Source organism: Hyaena hyaena, unplaced genomic scaffold (genome assembly GCF_003009895.1).
Source record: "Hyaena hyaena isolate Hyena2069 unplaced genomic scaffold, ASM300989v1 scaffold_153, whole genome shotgun sequence".
NCBI lineage: Eukaryota > Metazoa > Chordata > Mammalia > Carnivora > Hyaenidae > Hyaena > Hyaena hyaena.
The window spans coordinates 493,361-512,220 of NW_024080785.1; the positions used below are offsets into that span (position 1 = coordinate 493,361).

The 18,860-nt window shown below is 33.4% G+C and overlaps 1 protein-coding gene across 1 annotated transcript in view; it reads right to left on the bottom strand.

Annotated features, from left to right (window-relative positions):
* DPY19L2 (dpy-19 like 2) overlaps positions 1 to 18,860 on the bottom strand; it is an 87,677-nt gene that overhangs the window by 45,379 nt on the left and 23,438 nt on the right. The window contains exons 7-11 of the mRNA XM_039239128.1: positions 14,470 to 14,527; positions 12,752 to 12,843; positions 11,908 to 12,007; positions 3,364 to 3,441; positions 2,488 to 2,574 (exon numbers count right to left, since the gene is read on the bottom strand). Of these exons, the coding sequence (XP_039095059.1) occupies positions 2,488 to 2,574; positions 3,364 to 3,441; positions 11,908 to 12,007; positions 12,752 to 12,843; positions 14,470 to 14,527 (415 nt within the window). The remainder of the gene's footprint in view (positions 1 to 2,487; positions 2,575 to 3,363; positions 3,442 to 11,907; positions 12,008 to 12,751; positions 12,844 to 14,469; positions 14,528 to 18,860) is intronic.

The following is an 18,860-nucleotide window of genomic DNA, read 5'->3' on the forward strand; positions in this document are numbered from 1 at the left end:
AGCAATTTGATTATAATGTGCCTTATTATAGCCTTCTCTCAGTTTCTTGTACTGGGATTAAACAAGATCTTTTATATCTCAGTTGGTAGTTCTCATCAAATTTGGAAAAGTTTTGGCCATTATTTCTTCAAATATTTTTCTGCCTCCTCCCACTTTCCCTCGTTTGGACATGTGCTTTTTTTTCCTATATGAACTGTAAGTGAAGGATTGCTATATCACCATTTTAAAATCCCTATTTAATTAGCGCTCTGGTACTAAGCATTGATGGCTGCCACCATAAAAAGAGAGGCACCAGATATTATGTGCCTCCTGCTGAGAAACCATACTATGGACTTGCCAAAGGGATCACATCTGCACCTGTCCAAGTTTTAGATCCAATTATTAATAAACAGTTGAACCTGAAACAACACAGGTTTGAACTGCATGTGTCAAGTTACACTTGGATTTTTTTTGATAAGTACAGCACAGTACTGTAAATGTATTCTCTCTTCCTATGATTTCCTTAATAATACTTTCTTTCCTCTAGAGCTTACTTTAAGAATACAGTACATAATACATATAACATACAAAATACATGTTAATCGACTTTCTATGTTATCAGCAAAGCTTCCAGTCAACATTAGTTACCAGTGGTTGAGTTTTTGCGGAATCAATAATTATATGTGGATTTTTAATTGCATGGGGATTTAATATCCGTAACCCCTGCGTTGTTCAAAGATCAAATGTATCATAAAGAAGGCAAAGGAAGACATACAGCTACACCATTTGCATTCAAAGAGCAAAACCTAGACCACAGCACCCTCCTGTGGTATGTTCATGACCTAATTCTTTTATTAAATTTTTTAATTTTTTTAAAGTTTTTTTTAATGTTTATTTTTGAGAGAGAGTGAGAAAGAGAGAAAGAGAGAGCAAGCGAGCGAGCATGAGTGGGGGAGGAGCAAAGAGAGGAGGAGACACAGAATCCAAAGCAGGCTCCAGGCTCCAAGCTGTCAGCACAGGGCCTGATGTGGGGCTCGAACTCTCGAACTTGAGATTGTGACCTGAGCTGAAGCTGGACGCTTAACTGACTGAACCACCTTGGCGCCCCTCAATGACCTGAATTCTTAACAAATAAATGTCTTGGGAACAATATCAGGAAGATATATAGAAAAGCTGTAGATAAAAATAGAAATTAACTGATGAAACTATAAAGGAAAGCTAGGAATAATTACCATAGTCAAGATAGTTATTCCTGCTTAAGAGCAGTGCAAGGGAGTTATAATGGGGCAGGGCACATAGAGAGCTTCTAGAATGGTTAGACAAGTTCTAATTTTGACTTGACAGTAGCTTAAGTTAGTTTGTCAAATAACAGTTCACAAAGCAGTATTTAACAGTACTAGTCAGAACTAAGTACATAAAACATTTGTTTTATGCAGTTTTTTATGTGTGTTATATTTCAAAACAAATGCTTTCCTAAAAAGGGGTAGATGATTGTAAGTACTCTACTTTGCAATGTTGACAAAATTTAACAAAATGTTGAAATGCTTTTGGGGAGAGAGAAAAAGTAGGGCTTACTTACTTTGAGACACACAAAAAAGGCTTAGGGAGCACAATACTAAAATATAGGGGCAATCCCAAGAGTCCATCTACGCACCATACATGGAAAAGTGCCGTATTTTGGTATTACTGTGGTTCATATCATTTCTAATCATTATCCCAGAAACATTCCAGTGGAGGAAAACACTCCATGCCCTGGTTCATGAATATCAGAAGTGTGACTCTAAAGTAATAAATCGAATTTACTGAACCCACCATTTGAAATACATATCCAAATGAGTGTTATCCCATGAAAGTAAGTCACATGCATTATTCTAATAATGTTGCCATTGCTTAAAACAGTCTGAAACTCCTCTTTCTAAACTGCCTTCAGAGAACATTTATTTCTTTTCAGAAATAATTTAGCTATGGTGCAAGAAAATCAGTCTAATTACTTTATTGTCACACCATATTTTGATCAAGATCTATTTTACCCAAGATCAAATCATGCACCTTGTTCACAAGAGTTTGGTCATTTCCAAAAATTAAATCTACGCTTGAAAGATGAAGATTTGCCACCATTGAGGATATTCAAAAGAATGTGCCACCCTCTATGTCTGTGAAAGCATTTCAAAGGAGTTCAAAACTGCTTTGGGCAGCGGCAGTGTCACTGTAATAACTAGTGTACTAAAGTGACTAATTTTTATCATAAGTGATGGCACATTTTTTAAGTCTTATTAGCTTATGATTGTTTTTAAAATATTTACTTGGGCATTCCCTTAAAGAGGTAAGTTTTGGATTGTATTCATTTTTCAAGGATGAGATAGAGAGAAAGCATTATTTGGGAGGCAGTTTTTAATGTGAGCAATAATCAGGGTAGGGTGCTATTTATTCTGCTGAGCTTGTATCACATGGGTAAACCTAATACTTGACAGGTAAAAACAAATCTTCATGAGCTTAGCAAAAACTTACCCATGTCATTAACAAAGATGATGAATAATAAGAAGATAAATACATTGGATTTCCAAACATTAACACAAAACAAAGGAGAACTGAAATCTGAAAATGGAGAAAAAGAAACATATGTTTTATTGTTCTTAGATAAACAGTATAATGCATACTTTGTCTACAGATATAGTCATTTTTAATATAAACTTTATGGACATAAATAAGATTAATAAATAGATAAGATAGATTCTGGCCAAAAGATAACAAAATTTCAACATACTGATAAGTTTTAAGTATTTTTAACACCATAAATTATATACAGGAGCATTTCATTTTATTTCTCTATTTGCTACTTGCTATAAAGAAAACAGAAACCCCCCCCCCACTATTGTTTCTATTGATTCAATAAGGGAATAATATAATAAGAAAGACACTGGTAAGTATTAATTTTCTAATCTTATTTTTGTTGGACTACATGAAGATTTCCATCACTGACAAGGCCTTATTTTATTTTTTATCTAAAAGATATGTATGTATTTGGAAAGTAAGGTTTAAAAAGTGCAAAAACATAAAATTTACAGGGTAATATTAATACAAAGCTTTAAAAATCTCAGGTGTCATGCAGAAAAGACAGTTTAAAAAGTAATGATAATAATAAAACATTAAAATTTTTGAAAGTTTCACAGAAGATAAAACATCTACAGTCTAGTTGATAGAGTATAATCTACCTGATGCTATAGATATAGATATATATAAGTGTAATCTTTCCTTCTGGATAATAACAACATCATATATATTAAATACACTTGGAAAAGTTACCCCAAAAAACTGAGTCAGTTCTGTTTTATCAACCTTGAAATCTTATTTTAATATTTGACTTATAAATGTTAAAAATGTTACCATGTTCATGTAAATGATCTTCTGAAATTTGTTTGGCTCAATGTATCCCACAACATACATGGGAAATAATGAAGCTATCTGAAATAAAAATATCAAAAAAGCAAAAGTGAAAACAAGTAGAAAACAAACACCTTACTATTCATAAGAAAAGTAAATACAAGAGTAAAGTTTATTTCAAATAATGATAATCAAAATAATTTGGCCAACTTTATCATTAAGAACTAGAATAGCTAGAAAAAATATTTCTAAATCTGTATGAAAGCCACATATTATTAACAAAGCAAAAGAGAATTAGGAAGTTAAAACCAGAGAAGGGATGAAAATCTAGTGATAAGTATGACATTTGGGGGTGCTTTTATCCCAGAAATAGCTGCCAGTTCCAAAAGAAACAGATTCTAATAGAGGTAGTTGGGAGATTTCAATGGACTCTGTACTCAGGGCACACAAAGAATGAGATCCCTGCTAAGTCCCCAAGCTTTGGTTTGGGATATAAGGGAGAACCAGAAATCTAGCACCCCTCAGAAAGACTGAAGCCCACCTTTGAATCAGCTCATTCTCTAATTGCATGAGGGTAATAAAAGATTGGTAGTGCCTTTGTCTGTCTACTGGAAGCAAATTTTAATCTTCTCTGGAAGAAGTTAATATCAACCTAGTCCCAAATTAACTCTGTGACTGTTCATGTGCAATATCCAATACCAGATTAAAACTAATCAGGTAGAGGAGATATCTATTATCAGTATGATAATAGAAGCAGATACAAAAGAATTTGCTTTATGGGTCAGTAAACTTTTTATGTAAAAAGCAGCTAGTAAATGTGCTATGCTTTGTGGGCCATGTACAGTCTCTGTTGCATATTCTTTTTTAACAACACTTTAAAAATGTAAAAACCACTCTTAGCTTGCAAACTATTCAAAAACATGTCTGGTATCATCAAAAACAGACTTTCTTTTTGATATGTGCAAGCCAATAATAGATAAAATTAAGAATTCCTGGGGTGACTGGGTGGTTCAGTTAGTTAAACATCCAGCTTCAGCTCAGGTCATGATCTCACAGTTCATAGGTTAGAGCGCCCACATCAGGTTCTGTATTGATAGTGCAGAGCCTGCTTGGGATTCTCTCTCTCTCCCTCTCTCTGCTCCTCCCACACTCATGCTCTCTCTCAAAATAAATAAATAAACTTTAAAAAATTTGAAAATTCCAAGAGAATACTGAAAGCCAGAAGAGAAATTGAAATATGTAACCAAATGTTATAATAATCAATACTAAGAAAGGTGGATTTAAAAGCAGGTTAAATACAACCAAACAAAGAAGAGATCAATTGGAAGGCAGATCAGAAGAAAACATTTAGCAAAAAGAATAAAATGACAAAGGGATGAAAAATATATGAAAGAATATAATAGACACAAAATATACAGTGTAAAGGTCTAATATATTATACTTCATATCTCAGAAAAGGATGAAGGAATGAAATAAAAACTATATTTAAAGAGATTATATCTGAGAAGTTCTCAACATTTATAGATAAAAATGAAGCACTGATTTATAAAGTATTACAAATCCCCAACAAGGGAAAAATTAAACCAAACGAAACTTGACCATACTTGGCATATCATGGTCCAAATTGCTCGAAACCAAAGGCAAAGAAAAATTCTTTTAAAAATCTGGACACTAACTGACTTTAAGACTTACTATAAAGTTTCAGTAATCAAGACAGCATGGTAATGGAAAAATAATAAGACAAATTAAACAATGCAATAAAATAGAAAGCTCAGAAACAGATCCATACAATTATAGGTAAGTGAAGTTCGACAAAGAAGCAAAGGTAATTCAGTGGAGAAATGATAGTCTTGTCAACAACTGGGGATGGAAGACTTGACATCCATGCCCCCACCAAAAGTGAACCCAGACCTAGACCTTACATCTTTCCAGAAAAATTAACTCAAAATGGATCTTAGGTCTAAATTTAAAACACAGATTATAAAACATTCAAAAGATAACAGAAGGAGAAAATCTAGGTGACTTAATTTGAGAATGAGTTTTTAGATATAAAACCAAAAGCATGACCCATGAAAAAAATTCATAAATTGGACATTCTTAAAATTAAAAACCACAGCTCTGCAAAAGACACCATTAAGAAAATTAAAAAACAAGGAAGAGACTGTGACAAAATCTTCGCAAAACCCGTATCTGATAAAGGTCTGGTATGCAAAATATATTGAGAATTCTTAAAATTCAGAAATAAGAAAACAACCCAATTTAAAAATGGACAAAAGATCCAAACAAATACCTTACCAAAGAATATATACAGAAAGCAAATAAGCACATCTAAAGATGGTAACTGTAAATTAAAGCAACAAGGACCTACTGCTACACACCTGTAGAATGGCTGAAATCCAAAAACCTGATAAAATTGGCAATTTCTTACAAAACTAAAATATAGTGTTTCAGTACAATCCACCAATCAGACTCCTGGGCATTTACCCAATTGCGTTACAATCTTATATACATACAAAATGCATATGCATTCTACAAATGTTTATAGAATCACCGAAGCAACCATAATGTCCTTCAAAAGGTGAATGGATAAACAAACTGTGTGAATCCATACAATGAAATACCATTCAGTACTATAAAAATATGAGCTATCCAGTCATAAAAAGACATGGAGAAATGTGAACGCATATAGCTAAGTGAAAGAAGCTATGGTGAAAAGGCAACATGCTCTATGACTCCAATTACATGACATTTTTGGGGGGTCATATTTTACTCAATTAAAGATTGCAGAGCTCTACTACAAATCACAGTATTGCCATTTCTTATATTTTAGAGGACTGTATTCACAGTCATTATTATGACTGGGCCCAGGAATTCTTTAGTTTGGACCTTTCAACAGAAAAGTCCTATGGCAATTTAACATTCAGTAGTAAAGAGGTTAGGAGTTCATTGTATGTACAGTTTCAAAAAATAATTTGTAAGCACATAAACAATGGGTAATTCATTCAACAATGCCAAGGAGATGTTTGTGTTAAATGGCTAAAGATGGTAATACTTTCAAGTACTAATCAATTTACCTGCATACAGTTTCCCAGTGTTTTATCATACCTTAGCTGCTTGAAGCCTCAAATACAGTTGTTGCTGTTTTTTTTTTTTTTTTTAAAGACAATCCTGTAAATTCAAATCCTTTCAATGGATACTAGAGTACCAATGCTATCTCCACCCTCAAGGTACTTACTTGCAGGTGGTGTGGAAAAAAAGGCAAGGACACAAATAGCTCAGCAAATCTCTTTTCAACACATTATCAAGTGCCTCATAAAGCAAGCTAAAGCACAGCAGAAAGCTACTGTCAAATCTCAGAGTCAAAGAATGCATAAATTGTTACAAGTTTATTCTATACATCAACTACCCAGAATTTGGGAATATGAGGCTGATACCTTACTCACAAACCCTTTGTCATTTCTTGTTCTCTCAGCCTAAATACCTTACAACCCACCTTCTCCCCCAAAATAGGCAGGTAGAAAATGGTTCCAAGTAATACCAGGTAATGGATAATCAGAACTTAACTGCACTTAAGAACTTTATCCTTTTTATTAACTCTACCAAAGATCCCCCTATTTTTTCCAGATTTATTAAGATATAACTAACTTACAACATTGTGTAAGTTTAAGGTGTGTAACATGTTGATCTGACACACCTATATAATAGGATTACTACTTCATTGTTAGCTAACACCTCCCCCTATTATGTTGCAAAATTCCTATTTCATTTTTGTAGTAAGAACATTTAAGATCTACTCTCCTGGCAAATTTCAAGTATATAGAACAATATTGTTAACTATAATGACTCTACTTTGTATTAGATCCCCAAACTCAATCCCCCAACTTCTAGTTGCAAGTTTGTGCTCTTTTGAACAATATCTCCCTATTTCCCACCCACCACATACTGGTAACCATCAAACTATACTAGTTTGGCTTTTTTAGTTTCCACATAAAAGTGACATCAGACAGTATTTGTTGTTCTCTGCCTGACATATCTCATTTAGAACAGGCCCTCAAGGTCCATCTATGCTGCCACAAATGGCAGGATTTCCTTCTTTCTCATAGCAGAATATTCCAGTGTGTGTGTGTGTGGGGGGGGTGTGTGTGTGTGTGTGTGTGTGTGTGTGTGTGTGTGTATCCCATCTTCTTTATCCATTCATCCATTGACAGTCACTTAGGTTGTTTCCACATCTTGGCTATTGTGAACAATGCTGCAACAAACATGGAAATGCAAATATCTCTTTGATACTCTGTTTTCACTTCCTTTGAATATATACCTAGAAATGGAATTGCTGGATCATATAATAGTTCTATTTTTAATCATATATAGAGCCTCCTCTTTTCCATAGTGGCTGCACCAATTTAAATTCACATCAACACAACACAAGGGTTCACTCCATTTCCACTACATCCTCTCCAACTCTAATTATCTCTTATCTTTTTGATATTAATCTCTTATCAGATGTATAGACAAGTAAGATTGCATCAAACTAAAAAGCTTCTGCACAGCAAAGGAAACAATCAACAGAGTAAAAAGGCAATTTATACAATGGGAGGAAATATTTGCAGACCATTATCTGATAAAGGCTAATATCTAAAATACTTACTATTGAAAAATTCCTAACACTCTAGGAAAAAAAAAAACTAATAATGCTATTAAAAAAATGGGCAAAGGGCTTGAACATGTATTTATCCAAAAATAGGCAAATAACTAATATATATACACAAAAAATGTTTAATATCACTAAATCAGTGAAATACAAATCAAAACCACAATGACATGTTATCTCACACCTGTTAGGACAGTTATTATCAACAACCAGGCAACAAGTATTAATGAGGATGTGGAAAAAGGGAACCCTTTCACATAGCTGATGCATATGCAAAATTATACAGCTATGAAAAACAGTATGAAGCTTCCTCAAAAAATAAAATATAGAATTATCATATAATCCAGCAATCACACTTCTAGATGTTTATCTTAAAAGAACTGAAAATAGAATCTTGAAGAGATACTAGCACTCCCATGTTCACTGTAGCACTATTCATAATATCCTAAATGTGGAAATAACCTAAATGACAATCAATGGATAAATGGATTAAAAATGTATCATACACATACAATCTTTACAAAGATGGAAATCCTGTAATATGGCACAATATGAATGAGGACATTATGCTAAGTAAGCTAGTCACAGAAGGACAAATACTGTGTGATTCCACTTATATGAGGTATTTACAATAGACAGACCCATAGAATCAAAGAATAGAATACTGATAGCCAGGGCTAGGTTTGGGGGAAGAAACCTAATCATTGCATACAAGGTTTCAGTTATGACATATCAATAAACTCTAGAGATCTGCCGTACAACACTGAGCCTATAGATAACAATACTGTATTCTATCTATACTTAACAAATCTGTGAATATGGAATATCTCATGTTAAGTGTTCTTATCACACACAGATGCCTTAAAATTTTTTAAGGCACAGGGGTGCCTGGGTGGCTCAGTCAGTTAAGTGTCTGACTTTGGCTCAGGTCGTCATCTCATGGTATGTGAGTTCAAGCCCTGTTCAGAGCCTGGAGCCTACTTTGGATTCTATGTCTCCTTTTCCCTCTGCCCCTTCCCTACTTGTGCTCTGTCTCTCTCCCTCTCAAAAATAAACATTAAAGGGGCGCCTGGGTGGCTTAGTCGGTTAAGCATCCGACTTTCGCTTAGGTCATGATCTCACGGTTCGTGGGTTCGAGCCCCACGTCGGGCACTGTGCTGACTGCCAGCTCAGAGCCTGAAGCCTGTTTCAGTCTATGACTCCCTCTCTCTCTGACCCTCCCCTGCTCACGCTGTCTCTCTCTCTCTCTCTCCTAGAAATAAATAAAAACATTAAAAAAAAATTTTAAAAAAAATAAAATAAACATTAAAAATTAAAAAAAAATTAAGACACATTACATAAAAATAAAAGGAATATTTAACAACTGTGCATATCAAATATTGTATCAAAATATTTAAAGTAAGAATTTACAGAACTAAAAGTAGATATTGACCAACAGTTAAAGTGGAAGATTTTAACACATTCCCCCTCTAGTAATTGAAATAAGCAAACAAAAATAGTAAATATCTATAAACTTTGAATAGCAAAAGTAACAAACTTATGTAGAACTATATACCTAACAAATATAAGATACCCAATCTTTTAAAATGCATCAAAAATTGAAAATACCTGGGAATAAATCTAATGAAAGATCTGTAAACTCTCTAAAAATCTCTGTAACATTATTAAGGAAAATTAAACAAGGACTAATTAAGTGGCTATATATCATGTTCAGTGGTCAGAAAATACAAAATTTTAAAGATTAAAAATTTTTTTTACTAACATGAATCTTTTTTTTTTCAAAATGAAAAGGAAAGGAATAGTTATGGAACCTCCTGAAATTTCATCTAAATCTGGGGGAGAAACAAGCCTGGAACATAGGTTTTGAGTGGCATCAGGAAAAAAAAATGCAGTTGCTTTCTGCTTGTCTCTTGTTGAGTCCAGCTCATTTAATATGATACAGTTGTTAAAAGGAAGTTTATAAATTCACTTGTGAGGAAAATTAATCTTGACACTAATTATGAAAAATGTGTCATATAGGTACTTATATAGAAAAGCAATTAGATAATAGAGTACACTCAATTAATTATAGTTTCACAAAAGGTACAGAAATGTTCTTTAAATGCATATTTCTTTTATTAATGCTGCATGAAAGCCAGAAGTAAGATAATACAGCCAAGTGTGCAGCTGTCAAAAGTGAAGAGTTCAAAGGCCTTAGATATGCAACAATAATAAACTGGAAAATGCTGGAGTTTTGTAGTTGGATAGACTTGATTTTAATTTAATCTTTGGCCTGTTTTTATCTGTAATACCCATCTGACTGGACTCCTTGAGGATTAAATAAAATAAACTCTAAATAAACTCTAAAACTGAAGTCTGGCATATGTTAGTTTCCCTTTCTTTCCTCTCAGAGACCAATATTATTAGGATATGCAAGCTGGACCACACTTATTAAGTATCACAAATAAGCTTTGGGTAAGAGAAACTCTGAACGGGTAAAAATTCTGCTCAGTCGCTGAAATGTTGCTATTTGAATTGCTGGTTCAAAAGAGAGCCCTCTCATTTAGATAAAAGCAGCAGAGTCGACATTCTGTTGTAAAACTGTAGAAAACGAACTTCTTTTCTGAAAGCCCCCAGATGAAGGTTTCATCATGATTCTGCAGACACTAGCCTCAAGGTGAGTAGGTGTCAACACATTGTACACTTTAGCTTATAAAATATTACTTGTCAGGGGCACCTGGGTGGCTCAGTCGGTTAAGCGCCCAACTTCGGCTCAGGTCATGATCTCATGGTTTGTGGCTTCAAGCCCCACGTCGGGCTCTGTGCTGACAACCAACTCAGAGCCTGGAGCCTGTTTCAGATTCTGTGTCTCCCTCTCTCTCTGACCCTCCTCTGCTCATGCTGTCTCTCTCTCTCTCTCTCTCTCTCTCTCTCTCAGAAATAAAGACAGTAAAAGAAATATTAGTTGTCAATTATATCTTAATAATGAAAGAAGAAAAAAAAAGAAAGAAAAGCCTATCACATCTTTTGAATGGACCGAAAATCATTAAAGCAATATCAAAATTACTCAAACAGCTACCTAAGCAGTCTCCTCAGCACCAGTGGATTAATAAATGTGCTTGCAAGGAAGCAAGGCACATTAGAAATCTATGTTGGCACATGCATATAATGGAAGCCAGACTCTCTGTGTTACAACCTGAAAGGGCCAACTCTAAGAAGTAAAGCAGAGAGAATACTTTAAACATGTGGCACCAATTAAGCTGAGATTATAATTTCATTCCTTGTAGATAACGGGCAGCACAGTCTTCTTGGTACAATTTCTTATCGGCAATAGAGAACATTATTATTATCAGTGCTGGTTAGTTAGGTAGAAAGGAGCTCTAATGGAAAATTCGGGTATCATGAAATTTCATCAAAATTGACCTTTTACTCTCTGCTCAGTATCTTGCTATTAGTTACTTAATGGCAGGATATGGCCTCAAATTCACTCAAATAATACCATGATTGAAGCTGAGAAATGGCGTCCGGTAAGATTCTGCTCTTTAGGACTTAACAGCCAACAGTAAACTAGATTAGAAGCAGATACCCCCTACCATGAAGAGTAGGATTGGCCCTTACCATGTTGTGTAGCTTGGCATCCAAAATGATTCCTAAGATAAAAGGAAAATCTACAGGCAAATTTATAGAGATCTCAAAAATAAATAAGAAAAATTGTGAATTAAAGTGACAGTAAAAGGCCTTTTGCATGCTGATCATTAATATCTGCCTGACTAACCCAATACATTTATAGAAGGTAGAACTATAATTATTCCACATTTAAAAAATCTATTAAAGCAGTATCATAATGATATTTTAAAACTTCTGTAAAAGTAACCAAGTACATCTTGCATTCAACTTAAATTAGTTTAAAATCATCTTACCTGTGTAAAAAGTATAAACTGAGCAAACTGCCAGGGAAGCAGAAAAGCAACATTGGAAAGACAAAGTGCAATAAAATGCCTTCTACTATTGTTCGAGGTCCTTAATAGAAAAAATTGATATCAATAAGTTTTACCATTAAAGTTAAGCCTATCACCAAACAGAAAAGCTAACTGCAAAATGATGAAATCTAATGACTCCTTACCTTTGATATAAGGCAACAAAATATAGATAAACTTAAAAACTCATTAAAAAGAACTTAAAATACCTGTGTTATAAAAATGCTTAGGACAAAACAATCTAAGTTAGAGGTTTAAATATTGTATCCAGTTTACCAGTAAATAAAATACTTTTAACATAAAAGTTTATTTTCCTTTCACTGTGCAAGGCATTAGAAATTTAAATATTTAATATTCACTGCATAGCTCAAGATAAACAAAATAAAACAAAAAACTGACCCTGCATAGCTCAAGCCAAATAAAAATGACTTTTAGCTAAAGTACAGAGTACATAATACAAGCACTCAAGGATATAATCCTAAATGTTGTAGTTAACACATTTCATTCCATGAAACCCTGAGTGGTCAGACTAAAAACATTTCAAAAAAATAAAAAATAAACCATGTCTCTAGGAATTTAGATCACGTAAAATCTGTAGTCTAGACTCAAGTGGAAAGCAATTGTTTGCGTAGTAATTTTAGATTATTCTCTCAACTGGATACTCAATTTAATTTTAAAGTAGAAATAAAAGGAAAACTAAACTGGACAATTATAACTTAATAAGTTGAAGTATATTTTAAGAAAGTTAACATAACTTACTTAGATTTGTTTTATAAGTAAAAATTACCTGAGAATCAAAGTTAAAATGCACATCTGAAGTACAAGAAATGGATATGAGAAACTTTCCCGGAGAGGTGGTGTCCACATTACACGGGTAGCCTGAAATCAGTAAAATGCTTACTTTATGTTCCATTACAATAAACATTATTAATCTAAAAATCACGGGTAGGTTGGTTTTAATAATTTTAATACCAGGCTCATTGATTTCTGAATAGCTGGGATAGCTTCTCAGTTTTTGGAGCTCGCTTAATGGGCATACAGGCATTAGGTAGGGAGCCATTACAAGTCCAGAAGCAAGTGAATGTTGTATCATGCCAAACATAAGAAAACCTGAAGGACAAACAAGATAGATGATAGGCATAGGAGCAGTGAGGATTCTGGGACAACCAGCTCTGCATTAATGATCCTGGCATCCCAGGGCTGTGGCCCAGAAAAATATCTAACCAAATGTCACCTAGGGCATTCACAAGCACCAAGAGAGTTTACATGTAACAAGTTTAATGAGTACAGACACACATACAAGTAATTAAGATGGTCTCTGAATTTGTGAAATATACCTTTAAAAGGGTTAACTGTAAATTTCTAAAAACAACTGGAAGTATTTGGAAATCACTAATGTGATGCATAAATGAAAGTATTAACATTTTTATAGGCTTTAAAACTAATCATTTCTAAGACATGAGTGAGGTATTATAAAAGTTTTATAACAAGAAGTCTAAAATGCTAGAGAAAATCAAAACTCTTATAAACTTTTAGTACTCCTCTTCTAAGAAACCAAAAATGTAAACTTTGGAAGCTGGATTATGGTATAAGAAAGTCTGGCATACTCAAAGAAACGTTCTTGCCTTTATATTAACACATTGGTATTTGTTTTAAGTTTATATATTTAAGATATTTATCTATAATTTTTATGATTCCCTTGTCTAACTGGTTTTCTAAAAATCACCAAGTATTTACCTTTCTCAGTAACAAAAACTTCAGCCCTATGTAACCCATGCCGAAACATATATATTTTGCTTCCCAAAGCCAGCAGTCATATTCTCTCACTTTTCACTGCCACAGTCTCAGCATCAAACAGAATCTGGCATAGGTCATATACTCAGTATTTTGTTGAATGAATCTATCATATTCTAAATAAGTTTCTATGAGCTTTTTGTAGGTAGACTACATCCCATTGGACTGAGTTAGTAAATTTCTAATTTGAATTCAGCATTTTGTGTAACTGAAAAAGGGAGCATGATGTAATAATAGAAAGAAGCAAGGTTTTAGAGCAAGACAGATGGAGAATGGGAAACCTAGCTTCATCAGGTACTGAAAGTGGAATCTTGTATAAGTAACTTAACCACCCTAAATTTCAATTTCATATCTTCTACTCTGGGGATAACAACCACCTCCCAAAACACTGTGGTATGAGTAAATGAGATAATGTTTATAAAATGCCTGAACTCAACAAGTACAGTATTTGCTTTTTCAACAAAACAGAGTATTTGCTTTTTCTACAAAATACAGGTACACTAAAAATCAGGCAAGATAGTTCACATCATAAATTCAAATTAAGTAAAAATGTGAATTAACATGATTAAAATATCAACTGACAACACAAATTTCTTTAAAATATTGCGAAGTCCTAAGTAACATGAAATTACATATTGTTTTGATGAATATATTTCCTTGTTCCTATACAGCCCCTTCTATTTCTTAAAAATTATTTTCTAGAAAACAAACCTCTCCATGGTTGAAAAAGTAGCATAATACTGTAATTAGACCTCCAAGTTGAGTCCCACTGTTAAAAAAAAAAAGAGTATACATTCATAATTCATGCAAAACATAGTAAGTTTTTCATAAAATTATCTCTTACAACTTAAAGTCATATTTAAGATATCACAGTACTAAACCATATAATAGTACAAATTTCAAAAGTAACCATGTAGTTAATACTTTAATCTTGATGTATAAGTATCCATATAAAGAAATCAGAATTTTTAATTTATTGTATTTAAAATATTTTCTAAATAAAATACATGTGAACATAAAATTTTTTTTACCAGGCCAGCATTTCAAAGTCTATATTGCATTGTTTGAATTGTCTGAATGGAGGCCAGTTTTTGTTTTTTGAAATTGGATTTCAGTGACTGGGAGATGAAGACAAGAGATCAACAGTTTTGCTTAGCAGTAACTCTGAACTGTCTAAACTACTGCAAACATTCTTTTGCTGAGTCCCAAAGAAACAACAATGCAAAATGCAAAACTTAGATCCCGATGGCTGATAACCATCAAAGATTAAGAACAGTTTCTTAAAGTTGCCTTTTCTTTGTATGTTGTCATCACTGTAGCCACAGCTTCACACTTGGAAGACAATAAATATCACATGAATGACTGAAGACAGAAATGAACTAAAAACAATAAGCAGAGGAAAATTAAAGGGAAGTGATTTACCATCAATAGATTTCCATCAAGAAAAATTCAAAGAATACCTTTGAAAAGAAAGAAATTGCGAGGAGGAAGGTGTGAGATGCAGAATGACTGCAGCATACAGAAAGTAGGACCCTGTGGATATAAATCTAAGCAAGATTTGACCACATAAACAGCAATAATATTGACCATTATGGAGGGGAAATAGAAGCGCTAAACTATGGTAATAATTATAAGGTATGAGGAGCTGTTTTGAAGCAAAGTGTCCTCAAATTCCTTGTATTGATCAGAAGAAGGAGAAATATCTGAATTAATTTTAGACTTGATAAAGTCAGATATGCATGTTAACATTTTATTATTAACCACCAAAAGAATAGAAATGGAATAGCTGCCTTCCAAGTTACCACCAACAGGGGAGGGTAGCCAGGGTAAGAAATATAAAATTTACCCCCACTTCCTATTTATTTTGTTTCTCATATGCCATTGTTTCCAAACTCCTCACAGTATTGGTGACACTTTTTTCCCCTTTTTATTTATTTATCTACTTATCTATAATTTATTGTCAAGTTAACAGACATACAGTGTATATACAGTGTGCTCTTGGTTTTGGAGGTGGACACTTTCATAGCCAACATTTGTAATATCTATATATCTTTCTTTTCAAAGACTGGAGCCGAATAATGTATTTGATATTCCAGAACTGTATAACCAATTCAGGGAAGACTATGACTTCTTGGGTAGTTCTCCCAGTGAAAGATATTAATCCTAAAAAGTTTTAGTCTTGTATAACATTTTCCATATAAAAAAAGAGTAATATGAAATAATTTCAAAAATAGAACATTTTGAAGCCTGCCAACGTAATCTAACGGTAATCCTTTCCCATCAAAATACTGATGAGCTTATATTTTCCTATAAAGCATATATTAAAAAGTACATAAAATTTTGTTTCTAGAACAATTATAAAGTGAACATCCTTGCAACCACTATATATCACTGAAATAGAAAATTGATCACACTCTGAGTCCCCACTTGACACCCCTTCAAAAGCCACTATCCTGATTTTTTATGATTATTAATATGACCACATCTATGCACAGATCATACTATGATTTACTTTAATCTGTTTTTAAACTTTATACAAATGGAAGTATGCAGGCTTTCTTTAATTCTATGCTTGCCTTCATTCATTCAACATTCCATTTGTAGGATTTGTCCATGTTGATGTGTGTAGCTGTAACTCATTCATTCCCAATGTTTCATAGTAGTTCACTATTAATAAACTGTAATGTATACATTTCTCTGTTTCATAGACATTTGAGTTGTTTTCAGCTTTCAGCTCTTACAAACAATACTGCTGGTGTACACGTGCAATACATACTTTCTGGTATATACATGCAAAAGTTCCTGAGGCATATGTATACACATATATCATTATATATATATAGGCATAATTTGCACAAAATTATATTAGTTTCAGTTCTACAACATAATGATTCAATGTCTCTGTCCCTTATGATACGCTCACATGTGTAGCTATGATCTGTCACCATACAACACTATTACAATACCATTGACTATATTCCTAATGCTGTGCCTTTTCTCCTTGTGACTTTTTCATTTCATAACTGGAAGCCTGTATCTCCCATTCTCCTTCACCTATTTTACTTATTCCCCATCCCCCTCTTTAGTGGCGACCACCAAGTTTGTTCCCTGTATTTACAGGTGAAGAGTTAGAAAGTATCTACACTTTCAACTTTACTAAATTAATGCACACTGTTTTTCCAAAAAAGTTGTACTAATTTTTATGTCCACCTGCCTTGGAAAAAAGTTCCTTTTGCCAATCTAGTAGATGTGAAATATCCTTGCGGATAAAATCTGTATTTTTCTGAAAACTAATTATGGTAGCCAACTGTACATGTGTTGGAATTCTTCTGGTGTATGTCTCATCATAAGCATTTTGTGCACTTTTCTATTGAGCTATCTTCTGAGTCTTGTCTACCCTCCAGGACATAAATTCCAAGAGGACAGAGGTTGTTTTGTATTCTTGGCATCTAGAGTAGTACTTCTGGGCACAGTAGGCATTCAATAAATAGTTATCCAATTAATAATTGCAATGTCTGGATACTATGTTGGGTATATGCTTCGCAGTATCTTTTCCCAGTTTGGAGATTATATTTTCATTCTGTAATGCCTTGAGGAATTTAATTCTTCCCATCAAATATATTAGTTTTCTTCTTCATGGCTAAACTTTTGTTCCTTGTTTAAAGAAATCTTTTCTTATCCCAAGTTACTGATATTCATTCTAAGCATTTTATAATTTTTCTTTCATGTTTTTTAATATAACTAGGACTTAATTTTCATACAGTTTAACTTCTCTTTGTTCCTTATGATCTTCCAGTGATTTCAGGACCATGTGTTGAGAAGCTGACCTTATGGTCCTTACCTACTGATGGACAATATCCATTCTATCATATATCAAGTGTCTTTAAATCAGCCAAGTGTTTAAGGTCTGAGACCTACTTTACTTCACTGATCTACCTGCTTATACCCATGCCACAATCACATTGCCTTATTTACATCAGATTTATAATACAGAAATGATTACTAAAGCAAGTCCTCCTATCTTCTTCAAGAATGTCTCCACTATTTAATTTTAGGTCCTTTGCATTTCTGAATAATTTAAAAATCAGCTTACCAATGAAAACAAAATTGGGAATGCATTGAATCTATAAATCAATTGGAATAACTCTATCATTTTAATATTGTCTTCTAACCCATGATTTATCTCTAGTTATTTAGATCTTCCTAATAGCCTCCCAACAAAGTACAATCTTCCCAAAAAGGTCATATATATCTCTTGTCAGATTAATTAATGCTTTCAATGTTTTCATGCTTTCCATGCTTTCAATGATTTTCTAAATGGCATCTTTTTAAATTTTCACTTAAAAAATCAAAGTACGGGTTTACAATGTCTTTGTGTTAATTTTTGTATTCAGAAACATTGTAATTTTTTATTATTTTAATATTTTACCCATAGATTTTTTTGGATTTCTTCATAAAATCATGTGATCTACATGGAAGGACAGATACTTGTTTCTTTTTTTCAAGTTTTCCAATTCCTTATACTTACTACTACCATTTCTTAGCTGGATAGGACAGCTGGTATGTTGAATATGTCACAATTTTTTATTTGTACTATGCTAGTATTTTTATGCTGAAAATTTTCTAAAACAAGAAGTGTGTATATATTAATCTCTACATAGACATAAACCCTAGGAAAATGCAATGCTTACTGCAAGACTAGATCTAGATTTTTAACATTATATCTTTTTTAATGTTTGTACATTTTTGGCAGAGAGAAAGACAGAATGTTAGCGGGGGAGGGACAGAGACAGAGGGAGACAAAGAATCCAAAGACTCAGCACAGAGCCTGACATGGGGACTGAACTCACAAACTGTGATACCCAACCGACTGAGCCACCCAGGTGCTCCTAGATTTTTAACTTTACACTCAAGAATCACCTTATAAAGAAAGCTGATGATCAGTTAGGAATATATTTTGCTGTAGGAAACAAAACCTAACAAAAGTGGCTTAAACAACATGGATGCTTATGTCATTTAACTAAAAAAAAATGAAAGAAAGGTGTGGTTCAGCAGAAAAAGGATGTTAGGGCAGACTTGGTGCTATATCTATGGCCTTTCCC